Source organism: Phalacrocorax aristotelis, chromosome 1, assembly GCF_949628215.1.
Source record: "Phalacrocorax aristotelis chromosome 1, bGulAri2.1, whole genome shotgun sequence".
In the NCBI taxonomy this organism is placed as follows: Eukaryota; Metazoa; Chordata; class Aves; order Suliformes; family Phalacrocoracidae; genus Phalacrocorax; species Phalacrocorax aristotelis.
The window spans coordinates 46,418,553-46,436,563 of record NC_134276.1 but is presented as its reverse complement, the minus strand read 5'-3'; the positions used below and the strand labels follow the sequence as shown (position 1 = coordinate 46,436,563).

Here is an 18,011-nt window from a genome sequence, read left to right as displayed (position 1 = left end):
TGGGAAGCCTGAGCATCAGAAAATAACCCTCTCATCCCACTATTTAACATTTCATGACTACGAAGGCTGAAAGAAAGTGTACGTAAAGTGTGTATGTGCTGCTGCTGGCTGCCATCAGTTTGCGTTAGCTGTCATTACTAAACAGTTTTCTGGAGAACTATTGCAGCCTTTCCCAGATTTTTAAGGTCTGCCTTTTCACTCCGTATAAAAATATGATGCTTGTCCCTAAGTAGGAGGAAGTAACTATGAACACTCTAAAATTTTAGTTTGGTTTTTTTTTTGAGAATAAAATTCTAGGAAACAGGTTTCAAAAAAGGTCATGTTTAAAAAACAGTTTCCAAGTTCTCGCTTATTTCTGGCTGGTTTATTTCACTTAAAGGCGAATCAAATCACTTTTCTTGCGAATCACATGTTTAATAATTCAAGTCAGTCAAGTAATCAAGTAATTTGATTAAATTCGGAAACTGCACAGACTACAGCAGTTTTCAAGTCAATATTATTTACTGAGTTATAAAAGTTCCAACATGCAAATTTATTCCTCAAAGTGAACTTTAAAATCAACTGTCACAGATAAATTATCTATGAAAGCCCAAACAACCAAAATAATTTAATATTCCTTTGTGCTAACGAGGCAAGTCACCAGACTCCTGGATCAGAAGACTAGATATACCAGATATGACTGCTAGTTGTCGGTGTCAAAAGTAGCAAACATAATATTGTTCTACTCAGCAACTGTGTGTGCTGCCGGGGATAAGTCAAGCAGCAGTTTATGTCATATCTTTTCATAGAGAGTTCTACAAATATTGGATATAATAATATTTTCTGCCAAGGTAGGCTTCTTCTGTTAAGGAAAGACTGTATTTATATTTTACATGTGGGCTGTTAGGTGCGTTTATTTTCTAAAACTTATATTTCGGTGACAGAAAACTATTCTTTCTCCTTCTTCCCTTACGTGAATCACGCAGCCATTACTGAAAGGAAAGGGCATTGTACTGGTTATTAAATTCTTAGAGTTTCTCAATAAAATGCTTGTAATAACATGGGAAAACTTACACCAATATACTTAAAAGAGCTTGAACAATCCTGAGTGCTTAATAGCAGACCAGCTCCACTCAGCTAAAATTAATACAAGTGCTGAACATGCATCATTGCTTCACTCCTACGTGCACCATTTCCATAAGATGATACGTCAGGCCGGCCCAGACTGCGGGAGCTGAAGAGGAATTTCCTGGCAGTCACTAGCGCCTCGTGCCTTTGGCCAAACCATGCTCCACACAAAGGTGGCGAGGCTCTGGCAGGGCTGCATGAGTTTGGAAATACAGCGTTATTTTCCCACGGAGCTTGAGCTAATAAGCAGAGATTGTACAGATAAGGCAACGCAGAGCCAGAAGCACCCTGTGGCCCTGCAGGGCTCATCAGTCCCTGGTCAGGACCTTGCTGGACTATGCAAGTCAGCCAGGTGTTTGTACCTCACTCCTTGGATCCAAGTTGTACGGGTTCTGGCAATGCCAAAGATATTCCAGCATCTTGTTGATCCCTTCCTGTTGCTCCTCAAGATGGTCAGTGATGCCTGTGCCAAAGCGTGGTCTTACAGGCGCTGGAAGGCCGTAACACCGTACATGTCAGGCGAGATAGTGTTTCTGCAGTGCAGTCTTTCAGAATTTCCATCTAGCAAGGGACCATGCAGTGAGCAGATACAGTTCAGCATAAGAACTGGTGTGTTGCTCTTCCTTTGCCATCTCAAACTTTTGAGAACCTTTCCAAAAGCAATGCTCACTAAAAAGTACTATCTTATATATTAATAAACTATGAATGAACACTGAAAGTAAAACAAAATAGAAGGAAATCTTACCCTGCAGAACAACCAATTTGAAAACTACGTAAAAACCGCTGAGCAAAACTATTATATTGCCAAAACACTAAGAAGTCTTATCGGTAAGTTTTTACTTAAGATTCAAGATTTATTTTTCCAGTTTGACCGTGAAAAATCCCACCCCAAGTTTACTATTCCAGCCTTGATTTCCTTTGTCATGAATTCACTTAATCAGTCCTCATACTCAGTTGCAGCTCCAGTTCTGAAGTGATTTTGCAATAAATAATTGCACAAAAACATAGCTCCTCCATTTATGACCTAAACCCACTGAAATCTTTGGAACATTGAAAAGCCTATATGGTGTATTTTCCCAAATCAGCCAACTGATGTAGCCAGTTTAACAGCTTTGAACTGCACTTCCTCTCTTTCCTCATGCTCCTCCCTACCCTAAAAGAACCTTATCTATATTAAATGCGGCTTACTTTAAATGTAATCCTCCGAGTCACCTTTAGCATAAAATATGCAATATCCCAATTCAATTGTGACAACTTTTATTTGATTTTTCTGATCTTAGCAAGAAGGCAATGAAGCTGCTTTGGTTACTATAGCCTTTGATTTTTATTTAAAAGAAGTTTCAGGGCTTTACTAATGAGCATGGCAGCATCAAGCAAGTCTTAACAATAACTGCATTTTATTGGGGTGAAAAAGTGCTCAAAAATAGCAGCTCATTAGCGTCGTTTTTCCCCCCTCACTTTTCCAACCAGCTCACTTACAGGAAACACGCTCTTGTTGTTAGTGGACTCTCCAGGTGACATGTTTTAAACAGACACTCTGACTTTTTCTTTAGAGTGCAAAAGATGTTCTTAAGTGATAAGACAGACTCCTGGGCCTATTTCTTTTCTATAAAGAAGGAAAACTACCAGATTGCGTCTGGCATAACCCCATTTCTTTTTCCTGCAATGACAATTGATAGAGAATGAAAGCAAGCCCTGGGACACAGAGGGTTCAGTTTCCTTCGGCAGCAGTCCTGCCTAGAATAAAATCTGAATTATTTAACTTCGAAGATCACAAATAAAGAATATTTTTCTGGAATGTCAAAAACATGTACATTAACCAAAATCAACCTTCACATGAATCCTAAAGCATAAGATTGCTTAGTGGAAAAAACAAAACACTAAAAAACCACCAAAACCAAATCAACCAAGTTCTTACTAATTTACTAATTCAAGTGTAGAAATTGGTCAACAGTACCTGAAGATCCAGTGGGTGGGGTAGGAGGGATGGCACAGGGGAAGGGTATCACGTAGCATTCAGTAATGCCACCTGATAAACTTACAATAGATATTCCTAAAGGGGGGAGAAAAGAAAAAAGTATATGACCGTCATGGCTGTCTAAAAGTCTATAGTCTGTTCCTGTTCTTGTTCCACAAAACTTCATTACAGCAATCGTTACTTTTCTATCATTTATTTCAGTTAGGTGAGATACTTCACATTGCTGTATTTGCCTGTGCGTCACCTCCGCGGTCCTACCCAAATGGTAGGTCAACTAGCATTAATTATTAGTGTGGCTTTTCTGGGGCAAAAATCCATATTTTTTTTCTACATATAAAAATAGCGAACACTGGTTTAATGAAAGCTTTTTGACAATTTATTAACATTATTGGGCTTGAGAAACAAAAGTAAGTTTTATTCAAAATGTAAAGATTAAGGTAATTTTAAAATGTTAGTGCTCACCAACAGTAAGGAGAAACAGTCCTTTTTCTGCCTTTTTTCTTCCATATATTTATTTATAAATGATGCACTGAAAAAATGCCTTTGTCTTTTGAGTCACCTGCAAAAGTGCTTATAATAGTCTTGTATCATTATAATTAAAAGATGGAGATAGCCTCATATTTCAAGTTTTTACCCATTAACATACCACATACTCCACTCAAAACGTTTTCAGTGAATGATACCAATGATAATCCTGCTCCCATCATTATTAGGATGAAATACCACAGACAGTAATTCCCAGAACTTTTACAGGGGTGGAAGGGGGAAAACCCACCATAAAGAAGTTCAGCACAAAATGCATGCGTGTATATAAATGCCCAAGGTTTCTTTAGGAACAAGCAGCAAGATGTAGCAATGACAAATGCAAAGTTTATTCCACGTATGCTACAGTTAATCAACACGTTAGGGAAGTATCAAAATTTGTATTATTAACATATGGCAACGGTTTTATTGTTACAATACATTGCAATAGATTAGCCCCACTGGAAAAGGCTTTTAAGCTGCAGACAGTGCAATTGCATTAAATCTTAATTCTTCTGGGTCACGTTCCATGAATTTCTTGCAAACTTCTATTGCATCCTAGGGGAAAAGTAAGAAACAAAAAAACAAAACAAAACCCACTATAATTCATACTTCTTAAAAAAAAAACACAACTGAAATATGGATATGCTTTACACAAACTATGCTCAAAATGGATTTCCATTACTATATAGTGTGACAAATCTAAACTGTATTTCTGATCTGAGTTACCACTATTCAAGATTTTTTACAGTGCTCATGTGGGCAGCACAGGAGAGCAAAAAGTTTTATGCAGAACCTTAGCAACAATTATTTTTGTGACCACGTATTACTTTGTGTAACAGATGTGTTGCCTGTCTGACTTCAGAAATGCATCTCTGAAGTTTTTGCCTTTACTAGTATTGCTGTATTCAGAAACTCTTCCTTTGTCTCAAGATGAATCTAAGCTGTGTGGGGTAAGCAAAAGATTGTAAGTAATTCCTTCATCTAGCTTTAGGGCGCAATCTGGAGAGCACATGTTATCAGTAAAACAGGAAAAAACCACATATGAAAAAAGGAAGCTTTATCCAACTTCTCCCCCTGCCCAAACAAGCACAAACTGTATGCAAACTTTACAGACTATGCTACTCAACTAGAAAAGGTTTTGTTTGGTTGGTTTTTAGTTTCTCTGGTTTCTTCCTTTTGTAAAGCTAATCCAGTCTGAATACCATAAAAGTCAGGTCTATCCATTGCCTTCTCTCAGCTTTAACTTCACATCATTCTGTGGGGATGACAGTTTATCCTCCCAGTTCACTGTATTCCTTTCTAATTAATTTCTCAACTAAACAGCTCCTGACGCAAAGAAGCGCCCAAAAGAAGCCGTGGAACTGGAAAAGAATTATTATTAGCAAGTGTCAGAAAGGAAATCAGCATCTGTCTAGCATGGCATCTTTCAAACTATGACTAAACCAAAAGGAAAGAGAATGAAAAATTATCCTAAGTTTTCATTCTGATGACTCCATGTCATGTACAATTTGAAAGGAGCAGGGGTATATGAAAATCTCAGTACAGAACAGAAGTCATTCTGATCTTCTGTTATGGTCAACTCTTCTGACATTTCTTGTTATCATGTTAAGATACTCTGTCATCCAGAGTCACAACATGAGCGTTCTGGAATACCTGTTTTAGAAGTGAGTAAACCTAAATTTTGTCTCACCATCGCACTCACTCTGTTCCTCATCCAACCACAAATATAGTAAGCCTTTTATAAAAAATATTTATAAAAGTATTTATACAAATTTTGTGGAAATATATCAAGACTTTTGTATAGCACCATTTAAGAAGGTTTTCTATTCCTACCTCTAAAAACGAATCGTCGCTAGTTTCCCCATGGTTTATTGGAAATGGCTTGCGCCCATCTGTTGGAACACAAAGCAGGATTGAATAACACATTTAAAAAAAACTAGAAAAGCTTCATTTTTCCAGTTAAAACTATTTGAACAGACTTTTGCTCTTCACTTAGAAAAATGCTACTTCATTTATTCATGAGAGTCGCACATGCAGCTAGCTATTCCCTGAGCTCTCCTCCACTGCTGACTGCTTCAACAGGTATCATTACATAGAGTCTATTAAAAAAACATAAGTCCAATCAAAACAGTGAAATACTTCTCAATATTTTATTTGAAACTCCAAGGCCATAAGTTGTGATTGTTTTAGTGCTGGTATAGTGCTTCAGTTTTTAAAGTAAAGAAGAACAATTTCAACTACACTTAATGCATTCACCCGGACAGACAGCTGTACGTCTGGTCTTTGACAGCTGTGATCAGGGACTCTGCGACAGAACAGAATACCAAACCCACCAGTTTGAAGAGTCTGGCATAACTGAAGTGTTACACTCTTTTAAAATAAATAAGCATTCAAACCAAATACTTTAAATGCTGTGAAAGTACGTAATACTTAAAAATGGTTGCTATAGTTAATTTTTTTTCTCCCATTTGCAATGTAATAATGCTGTCATTCTCAGCATTTTAAAAGTTATTTCGTACATAGACATACATTTCAGGTTACTTGCAAAGAGCTATGAGAACATATGTCAGGATATCCTAAGTATTTGATAGACCAAATTCCCTTTTGGCCTCTGTCCTCCATTTTAAAGACTTTTCCCTCCCCAAAGATTCCATTGCAGTTGACGATACTTCCAAACTACATTTTCTATAACTAAAAATAGATTTGATGTTAGAAATTTCATGTGCCTATAAATAACATGTTTTCTATGGCAAAAACTTCATAAGCATTTAACATCTATGTGCTTCCTTAGCATTTTCTGCCTGCCAAAGCCCACATGCTGGCTACAGTGACTGAAGCCAGTGAATCAATTTAAAAACCTTCTTCCATTTTCCTACTTTTACGTATTTTTTGCCTTCTTCTGCTACAGAGAGGTGTTATTTTAAGAACAAAGGAAATAATAGTATTGGCATTCCACTACATGGTGGGATCCTCTCTTTTTTTATTTAAACCTTTTTAAAAAAAAATTTTTTTTTTTAATTTACGCAAAAAAATTTCAAGTGGGTTTTATCTTGCATCATACTCCGGGAGAATAGCTAAACATGGTAATCATAGTCTGTAGTGTGCTTTTTAAGCAGAGCAAATTAAAGCACAATGAAAAGGTAACATGGAAAATGTAGCACAAAACTAAAAGAAGAGCGAGGCATCCATCATGCCTTGAAGTCGAGAGTCATAGAATATTTATATTGCATCCTACAGCAGTTGCCTCACTATTTGATCTATTTCACTGACAGACATACAGAATCATAAAAGCATAGAAATGTGTGCCTACAGTTCTTTACTTACCACTGATAATACCCCTCAGATCACCTTAATATTAACATAAGCACTTCTTATATACTGCTTGTGGCCTGAGTTATGATTAGTTGTCACCTGTTAAGGGCATTGCTTAATTACATGTTGATCTTCACAAGATGAAAATGTTCTCACCATAGAATACTGCAAAAATTACGTTAGGAAAGACCAGTGACTTGCAGTTTTTAAATCCTGATCTACTTGCTGGTTTTCTGAAGTGCCTACAGCAAAACCTAGTTGCCCAGCAACATCTTTAAGATTGGAGTCATTAGAGAATATCTGAGCAGGACTTGGTGCTACACAATCTGAAGAGGGAAAAAATAGCTGTAATTCAGAAAACAGAGACTACTGTTTTACAGTTAACTGTCTAGTGACCACAAAAATGTAGAAGAAAAATATTACCAGCCTATAACAAATGAGTTGCAGAATATTGGTATCTGCTAATATACTGACTACATAACTTCAGTTTAAACTATATCATGCTATTTAATAGTATAGCTAACACTTCCAAAGTGGCATACAGTTAATTTATTAATTCTACAAGCAATTCAGGGACATAAGTATAACAGTATTTTCGTCTCTGAAACTTTTGAGTGTTCATCAAGTCTTTCTTGCTTCCAGTCCTTGTATCTCATGAAGGAATTTTAGAGGCAGTCTAGTATTCTGTATCATTTTACCTTAATAGGAGGGAGTTGAGGGAAGGAGAAGCCAAAAAACAAAAAACAATGGGAAGAAGGCTGCAGTGGTTTGACAAAACCCCCCAGACCTTACAATGCAGTTAAGAAGAACCTAACCTCTACATTCCATCAAGTAATCTCTCTCAAACTTTGATAGTTAACAACATTACTACTTGTATTTGTTTCAAACAAATGGAGAGAGCAGATAAAAAAGTGTTCTTACCCAATTCATAGAGATGACCACCTACATTAACTAATGCAATAAAGTGAAGATCTACTTTTTCATCTATACTTGGTGCCTGCAAGACAAAATAAAACAAAAAAATTGTGTTCACTAAAACTCTTATCACAGTATGATTATGAGAACATACCATCAAAATATGCAAAACACCCAGCCAGGAGAAATGTCAGAAGCACATTCTGGATCTATACAGAATGGCAGAAGTCACACTGCAGAACATTTTGGAATATATAAAAGCTTTCTGCAATGCACAGATCAGTCCTTTCAGTAAAGTATCTGGAAGTACTTCCAATTATAGCTCTACAAAAAAGCTTTATTTTTCATTACTGAATTAGAAGTAGTATCGGATCGAATATGTTAACATTAAAAATGGATATTCATATAAATAGCAACTCCTTCACTAACTCATCTCCCACAACAAAGTGATGCAGGGATGAACTCTGAACCTAAAACTAAAATTATTTGCTTGGTCAAAGTAATTTTTATCTCGTAAACCACATATAGTACACTTAACCTGCTCCCTCTTCACAGGCAGTCGAAAGAAACCGTACACACATCTTAAGTGTGGAAGAAATAAAAAAACCGGAGATGCCTAGACTGAAATTTCTAAGTGGCATCATACCAAGGAAGGACTGAAGTGCAGTGACGGCATCAAGTGACATGGCATAAAAAAACAGGTTACAGTTAATAAAGATCTATCTATCCCAGTTCTGTGTTGTCAACTACAGCGAGCAAAAGCTTCTTCAGAAGAATACAGGGCATGCATAGCATAGTACTCTGCCAGCAAGCCAAAAAGTGCATCACCACTGTTGTGTTCAATAGCAGTTGATGGTCTTATTTCCTCATCATTCTGTCCAGTCTCATCTGAGCCTCAGTCCACAATTTAAGGATATACTGTTTGAGAGAATGGGAAAAAGCACCTTAGTTGTTCTTAAATTATCAAGAATCTGACTTCTGTGAAAACAGATATCATGCAATTTTCTTCCATCTTGTAGTTACTGTTAGTCTTATGTGAATTTCTTGAAGCATCCCAAAAATCTAAGTATTTGCCAGAAACAGATTAGAGTGTAAAATGAGCTGTAGAACCTTACAGTCACATCACGTTTTCAAGACTGGGTTAAAAGATTCCTTCTTCCTGATGGTCACGAAAAGAGATTTTAAAAGATGATCTAAATTGAAGAAGTGTTACAACCAACCAGAACAATAAAGCAAAGGACAAGAAGTCACCATCAGTCCCTTCTATACATCAAGAATGCTAAAGAACACATTACAGAGCAACTGCCAACAGTTTACAGAAATTCTACGTAGCAAGCTCAAAAACTAAAGAGAGAAAAAGAAAAGCAAAACAAAAAACCCCACAACCTCCCCCCACCCTCATTTGAGATTCCTCTCCAAGACCAGTTTAAGTGTGAAAGGCAGAGATACCCTGTTTCATATCTCTTTCAGAGGGCCTAGAATAGAGAAGGAGCATTCCTGCTGCTGAAGATGAGGCAGCTGTCAAAGGTGCAAGAGGACCTTTCCACCAGAAGTCCAATGGGTCTTTTTCCCCTACGGTATAAGTGATTTTTCATTGAGAATTTTGCTTTACAGGAGGCTTTGAAAAAAAAATCCAAGCAAAACAAGCAGCCTCTAGAGTTTGGCTGCCCCAGCTGTAAACTTCCAAAGACCACAGGCTTCTATAACTTCATGAAAACTGCACAAGACAGTAGCTGACAACCAAAAGGAGTAACAACAAGGTCCCATTGATCAACCAACAGTTTAGAGCCATCTAAACAGCTTAGAGCCATTTAAACTGTGGTGCTACAAAAGCGTGCAGGCAGGCAAAGCTAAGGGTCCTTGCCAAATCCCACATTGCCACCTAATCCTCATGTAGAGATAGGACATCATGGTTGTTTACTTACCAAGTAAACCGACCAACTGGGAAATCTAGGCTTAAGGAACTTCAGTGTTATTACTGCCTGTTAGTCTCACTTTAGGAAAGAAATGGCATAGCATTTAAAAGCTTGCATCTGAAGATATGCCACCTGGGCTCAAATTGCCATTAACTAGAAGAGCTCAAAGCATCACTATTTCAGAGGACTTTGAGATGTTCAGGATTTGGTTTTGATCACATTTAGAACAAAATACAGTTATCCCTTTGGCCATTTTGAGGGTTGTGTTCTTTGCCAGCTTCTAATAAATACCTTTTCTGTAGCGGGAGACTTGGCATGCTTGGAATGCTGAGCCTATATACAGCTAGAAGACGGATAGGGAAGTCATCAAACAAAGCATGATTAACCTTTCACAGAGTCTACTTGAAGGCACTGATGGTCCTATGGAATCCTGCTGAGTTTTTGTACATGCCTAATCTAAACAACGTGCTTCCATTAAGTGCTATTGCCACAACCCATGTGAAATTTTTAATTCCCCAGCCTCATAGAAAGAAAGTGCCATGCCATTACTAGTTTCAACCATATGTTCTAATGCAGTTTCCTTCCCTTATGATTTCTCTTCATCTTATGTATAGTAAATTCACTACCAAGTAGATCTATTGCATTTCTTAAAAAAAATTGGTTTTCAATCATTTTTCACAGACAATTATTTGCATAATCATAAGCACAGAGACACAATGGGGTTTGAATGGTCAAGATGACCTAAAACTTTATATTATAAAGATCTGATGCGTTTGACTTAGGCAAACAAGTAACTGGATTAAACTTTCCCAGTGTGATGAATCTGAACCAAAATTCCCCCACCCCTCCTTAGGGACCAAAAAGGCATTCATTGCGTATGTGTGCATGCACACACACACACAGACATACACATGAAAAAAAGCTTAAGTCAGGCCAATTTCTGCTTCACTGGGAAGCTCTAAAAATTCTAACACTTGAAGAAGATGATTTTAAATTTCAAAGGAATGGAAAGCAGAGGAAATGTGATCTTCAGAGATGACTTTTGTGTTCCAAAGATCTGTAGCACAGTGAAAGAAAATGTATGTTTCTTTCCCATCCAGAAAAGACAGAAAGAGAAGAAATACCAGTATCTTGGGTTGCTTACAGAAGCTTATGATATGGTTTCAACCTTAGTATAAGAAATAAGTTTTGGTAGCATGGGTTAGCGGACATGACTTTTCCAATTTATCTTTTCAAAAGAAAAAAAAAACCTGGAAAATAATGACCAGTAGACTTGGAACTGATTTGAGGAAGAAAAATGCAAGAAGTTTAGCACTCAAAGTGATGGTTCTGAGAACATAATCTCAGCTGTTCTTAAGGTATTGAGATAATGCTCGATGATAATACAGCTTTTCTTCATGAATACCCAGTCTCATATACAAAAGTGACAGCCAAGGCTGTCGTGCCCTCTAATCTTGGATACCACATTAAAAGCACCTAGATAGAATGACAGAATCATTTAGGTTGAAAAGCTGTTAAGATTATTGACTCCTGATTTTTCAGAGGATTTGACTGCCTTCTCTGCTAACCTGGACATTCAAATTGAATCATAAACAATTGCTGACTGCTGTGAGAAGTAAATTGTAATTGACATCTCTCAGGCCAATACCCATTAGTTCATGTTATCAGAATAGCACCGCTACATTTCTTCTTCTATTCTTCACTAGCAGATTTCCGATCAGTATTTTTTTAAAATAGCACCTCCCAAAGTTTTTACTGCACAAATGGTAACCCTTCCTACACCCTCGTGTTGCACTGAGAAATGCCTTGATTTTACCTTTCACCACTGGATGCTGCCCTCTCCTCATGAGCTACAACAGTCATCTTTCTTGGTGTTGCACTAAGCTTCAGAAACACATTGGTACACCCCTATATCACCGTTTGCCCAATCATATCAGCTGGTCTAATAAAGTATGTTTCACCACCTACACAGTTTAACTTGCTAATGCATTTAGGCCATTATCTCAATCTAAAAGTCAGTATTCAGTTTTCATGCATTTGAAATCTTTTAATCTTCAAATGTTGCTAACTTAGAACAAAACTGTTCATCAAATTTGATGTGCAAGTGGTTTCTTTCCCCCAAAACTACCTGTCTGGGACAAACACGCAACCGGGAGGAAAAAAAGAAGTTTGTGTTGCTCTCATGGACATGGACAAGTCCTTACCTCATCCTGCTTAAAATTTATTTATGAAAGAACACATTGTACAAACAGGTTCAATCTTACATGACTGATTTAGTTGGAATAAGTTGCCTGAAATCTTTTATTTTTATTATTTCCTTACACTCGTTCTTGAGAGAATGGAATGAAGCAAGAAGTCTCACAAAGCAGTTTAGTAGAATGCTTTCTTTGCATTACAGGTAGTGCCTCGGGAAAGAAAAAAACACCACTTCTGTTGAGTCAAAAAATTGGCATCAAGAGTCTGCCAGGTTCTGGAAGAACAGCGGTAAAGACCGATACGGAAAAGACAGTTTTGTAGAACCTTGAGGAATAAGAAGTTCAAGATGCATCCAATTGAAAGATCGTGAAAAAAGTAACTGAAGTCTAAGAGAAGAAAAAACCTGAGGGGTTTAACTACACCATTTCACTCACAAGGAGTTACAAGAAGCCAAAGAAAAACATATTCAAAAATGAAGTTTACACAACAGAAGATTAGGTATGGTTTGGATTCAAATTCTGAAGTAAAGGGGAAAAAGTTATGCAATTGCTATTAGGTAGATTAGGGGTCTGTAATTTCTATTTTGAAGCATGGAACATGCTTGGGCAAATGTCCTGTGTAGGCCTGTGAAGGGCATTTAAATTCTGGTTAAAATACTGCAATTACAACAAAGACCACTGGAATGATGATCACAAATTGCAGCAAGATTATTTCTGGCTCATTCTCACAGAACAGTGACATCTCTATTCATGCTCAATATACTGCAGAGAGTTCACAGTATTTGAAATACTCTGGAGTCTCACAGTTGAACATACGTAGCTAATTTAGATCAAGGTATCCCTTGTCCAGAATAATGAAAAAGAATTTCTTTAAGAAAGGTGCTGAGGGAGTGTCTTGAGTGCTGACCCAAGAACAGACAAGAAGTTTCTTTGTTAAGCATTGCCTTCGGTATTTTTCTACCATGCTGTCATGGTAGACAAGCTGTCTCAAGCTTATTAACTCTATGTCCCCAACCACAGCTAGAACATGCAAGTGTCAGGCGAGGCACAATTCCAAACTGAAGGACAGTAGCATCTGATTTTGAACAGGAGAATGCCAAGCAAGAAGGTGAAATTCAGAGATGAGCTCTATCAATGACCACACTATCTGGACACAGACACGTTTATACAAACACAAATATCCCTTTAGATCCATAAGCAAGAGGGATTATTCAGCATTGCTGCTCTATGAAAGTATTTCTTGGATTTTTTTGAAGAACAGGAACTTTAGTCTGACACAGAACATAAATGGGAGAAAGAACATGAGCAAGCTTCCTAACTTGAGAAGTGTAGGAAGGAAAAAATAATTAGGAGATTAGCTTGACACATAAAAGGCAGCAAAATGATCCTAAGGCAAGCACAGACGCTCAACTAAGAGAAATTATGAGCTCGAAGAGTAAGAATTCATTACAAGGACTGAGGAAAAGTCAACATTACTAATGAAGAATGTTGTTACCTATAGCTTAAAAATTTGCCACACCTACTGCAATTTATAGAACATTTCAATTGCATAGAACATTTCAGGACAATATTTTCGATATTTTTTTTTTTCCTATTATATGTTCTTAACTCATCTGGAGACCTTATCTAAAAAGTCAAGGAAAGCTTTCAAGAGGGGAAAGTGGTTTTATTTAGGGAGCATAAGTACAGTCTCCCATCATTAAGACTTTCGCTCTTAATTTTGAAACAATTTATTTTCTATCAGTGTTTATGTAATAGAAATGTACTTAGAATTACAGGAAAGCTCAACTGTATTTTAAACACTATAGCATGTTTCCTCCCCTCCCTTAAGTGCATAGATTTCTTAATAAAAGCAATACTAGAACATTTTCATACCATGCTGAGACCAATTCAGCCTCTTTGTACATCTGGCAGAATGATCAGAGCTATACTTGTAGAAAGGCATTGACAGGACAAAACAAATACTACTTTGTCCTTTAGGATACCAAGCCAACTGAGACAGCTTTAATACCCAAAATGCTGTCTGGTTTTTTTTGCATATTAAACTAATTTACATATAGTTTGTATGTTCTTGAATCTTCTTGGGAGGGTATGTTATACAAAAGTGTAAAGACAACAACATTTTTGTAACCAGTAATTATCAGACTATATCGTATTCATTGATAAATCTTTGCATATAGGACTCAAAATTTTAATTGGTCAGATGGAGACAGTCAGGATCTCAGTGGAGTTAATGATATTTGAAAACTATTTTTAGTGGCAAGCTTCTGTTTGCCATATACAGTTGTGTTAAAGACTGCTTATTTTTTTAATTAATCTTTTGACCATTTTCAAAGCAAGTGCTCACTGCTAATGGATGAAGAGCTGTTTTTAGAAATTTTCTGAAGTAAATAAGACTCTCACCTTGCCAAAAGCAGTTTTCTAATATAATCACAACATATTATCCTGTAATGTCTGTCCTTGGATAAGTCATGGTTTATTCGGTGTTGAAATAAACTCACGGTCAATTAATGTTTTTGTTCTAGGCAGGCACACTCAAGCGCAAGTCTTCCTCAATAAGTCTTTTGTGAACAACAAGTTTATCTAGGTCAAATTCATACAAGAACTCAGTTTCAAATTACAGAAATATGATGCAGTATTTTTCAAGTTTTGCTAAACAAAAAGTTCCCAGGTAAAGTGTCAGAGGTTTGCCATGTTAATGGCATAAATGTTAAATGTGGGGAGGAAGCACGAATTGGGGAGAACTTAACTCTGTGCTTAACTCCATGCCTCCTCAAATCCCAAGGTATTTAACTAGCTTCAAATTATAACATCAAGAATGCGCCATAGTTCTGAAGATTACAAGAGAGCTAGATACTTAAAAATAGCAATTATCATTCACATAAAGAAAAAGGAGTCTAGGAAAAAGTCTTATCTAGAGATTCTTAATCAGCATAAGAATATAGAAGCTGTAAAGAAATGGAAGCATTCTGACACTAATTATTAATAGCAATAATACATTAAGAAGAATTTCCACATCTGGAAGGACAGATCCGTATGAAAAGGGGAATTATTTGGACCAGGATACTTATTTCACCTCAGTAAAAAATCCACATACCTCAAATAAGAATTTCTAGTAATGTAGGTGAAACGTGGTCATTACCAAAGAATGATAAAAACAAAACCACTGTCCCAATTTTGCTTTTAAGACCATTCTCTTCTACGTATCAAGATTTTTCTTCTGTGTACTAAAAGCATGATCACTCCTTAAAAGCCAGATGAAATGCCACTAAACCATTCTTTCAGTTTCATGTTTCTGATGGTGGTCATAGCAGTTTAGAAACATTGGCTACTCTGTGCATGTAATTTTTTTTCCTACATTTTCAAGATATGTTTGTGCCCTTAAGTGAAAAAGGACCAAAGTGTAAGTATGGTATTTGATGCCAAGCTTTTACTTATTAGAATGTCTTCACCTTCAACCAGAATATCTACAAACTGGATAAAGAAACAGATTTCAAGTGAGAAAATAAGCCAGCCCCTTGGGATTACAGGAAACATTTCGTCTTTACTGAAATACCCCGGGACCATTAAGCAAGACTTGGAATGAAAGAGGAGACCAGGTTTAGCAGATGAGAACATAAACCAGGTCTCAAACACAGAAGAAATTATATCATGTGACAAAGAATTAGAAGCCCCTTGGTTTAGCACATCCAAATGAAAGATCATGAAGATGAGGTGAAGAGGCTGGATGTGGAGCCTATGGTGAAAAAAAAAGAAAAGCCACTTCATGAAGGGCGAACTTCATCTATGCTTTGAAAATGATTTAGCATGTGTATTGAATCAAAAATACCTGGACAGCAAAGCATGGGAGTGATGCATTTTTGCTGTCTGACATGGGGGAAAGAAAAAAAAAAAAAAAAAAAGGAAGAAAGAAATCCTAAGAATGGTTGAGAAAAGGCCCCAACAAAAAATGATGCCTTGAAGACTGGAGTTACATGGCAGAAAGCCAGTCGTGTCAGAGTAAGGAAAGACTGAAGATGGACTACACTTACAACAGAATGAAGCCCAACAGATGGAAGGCGTATCAAGGGCCGCCAACGACGAAGACGGATTGACGGACTGGTAGCCTTTGCAGGACCTACATGATTACGTTTGGCCCAGGAGAGGGATGCAGAGTGACACAATGGTGAAGCCTTCGTTCTGCTGTGGCTAACCTGAGGCTGCGATGAGGATGGTGGTGAAGACAGCGAGGACGATGACGACTACATAAACATTAAAAAAGAACATACTTAGCCCACTTAAACTTGAAGCAACATACCTAAAAAGGCAATGGCAAAGATGTCCGCTATTTATTATACTGTCCTTGAACTGATCAAATCTACACACGTAATAATCAAGGATGTGTTGAATTTGGATGAGAAGACAAAAGAACTAAGAAAATAAGCAAAGACAAGGTCCAAATCTGAAGTTTATCACCAGATAAGCTAGAGGTTATTCACACCCAGTGAACTCCATAATATAAACAAGAAATTAAACTGACTCATTCAAGAGACAGACTGTTGAAAAGTGAGGAGAGAGAGGATTTAAGTATCATCTCATGGAAGAAATAGTTCAGAACAGAGAGTGATCAGTTTTTTCTACAGCTACAAAAAGTGTAAGCAACAGTTCTTTGGTAATTTGGGAAAGCTAGGCTATGCTACTCTGGGATTTAAAATGGATCAAGTAACTACTGTAACAGAACCCAGAGTTTCTTTACTGTTCCATGCCTAACACAAAAGGAAAGCAAAGGAAAAGGGAAGCTTACCGTGGTGAGGTATGCAACTTCCTAAGTTTTTCACCTATTCTTCTAAAATAGCAGGCCAGTGGCAGTATTGCCATTAACACTCAGGATCCCTTTAGTATCCGTGGAAGCAGTAGGACTATGTTAAACCATTCAAATTGTTACTATTAGAAGAAAGACCACAGAAGTATTAAAAATGACTCTCAGCTGCAACTGACAAAGTTACAGTAAATATATTAAGACCAGAAAGGACCATTGTGATGATTTAGTTTTGATCTTCTGTCCCACACAGGCCACAGGACCCATCAAGTTCAAGTTTTGTTTGGATCAGAACATATTCACAAAACGAAACCAAACTTTCAAGCTTAACAACTTTTTTTACTACTGAAATAAATCAGAACAAGTCAAGATTTCAATCAATCCTGTATGGCTACAGAGACAGGTAGTAACACTTCCATACAGTTTACTAAATACGTCAGTGCCAAATGAAAAGGCAGCAGCTTTCTACTCCCACTTAATGATGATATGAACATGGAACAGAGGATTACTTTAGTTCATTGGGCCATGATGTCAAACCAGGGGCTCACCTTCAGCTTATCATCCACCGTTACTTTTTCCAATCAGCTCATATAAAAATCCCCAATGTCATCTTCAGCCTTTCAGAGAATGCCTCACCTTCTGCCAGGAAATAAGTGTTTATCTTTTGTGCTAATTACATAGCTTTTATTTGGCCTCAGAAAAAAAATTCTCTTGTTTGAAGCTAACCTAAAGGGCAATCCAGACTGTCCTGCGTTGATGTCTTGTGCTTTACTATCTCTTGATTTTACACTGCCTGTAGTTTTTGAGGTGTATTTTTATGTTGTCTTCCGTGTCACTGATAAAAGTTTTTTAACAGTACAGGTCTTAGAACCAAAGCTGGTAGAGCCCACTAGCAAACAGAAACTTACTCCTCAGTAGTGCCCCACTTAGCTGCACTGAGACCTGCCTGCTACTTGTGAATCAGTTAAAGTTTTCCAAGCAGAATAGAAACTGCAGTTCCTTAATATATGTCCCACATTATGCACAAAATAGAACAATTCTAGTAGACTTCAAAAACAGAGCATTAGATAGCTTCTCTGAAAAAACGTATTTTCACTCTGTTTAATCAGAGCATAAGTGCCAGTCAAAACCATTTACTTTCTTTGTATTATTTTGAAGCAATTCACCTTCTTTCCCATTCAATTTTTTTTTTTTTTACCTTTTCCTATCACGAGTGGGACAATGAACTGGTTCTTTCTGCTCCCATATTCCTGACCTTAGAGAAC

General features: G+C 37.1%; 1 protein-coding gene across 1 annotated transcript in view; it reads right to left on the bottom strand.

The window, feature by feature from the left end:
- Window positions 1–3,935: 3,935 nt before the first annotated feature.
- Window positions 3,936–18,011, bottom strand: part of UCHL3 (ubiquitin C-terminal hydrolase L3) — a 44,998-nt gene continuing 30,922 nt past the window's right edge. The window contains exons 6-8 of the mRNA XM_075088598.1: window positions 7,844–7,919; window positions 5,444–5,502; window positions 3,936–4,165 (exon numbers count right to left, since the gene is read on the bottom strand). Coding sequence (XP_074944699.1) covers window positions 4,082–4,165; window positions 5,444–5,502; window positions 7,844–7,919 — 219 coding nt within the window. The 3' untranslated portion in view covers window positions 3,936–4,081. The remainder of the gene's footprint in view (window positions 4,166–5,443; window positions 5,503–7,843; window positions 7,920–18,011) is intronic.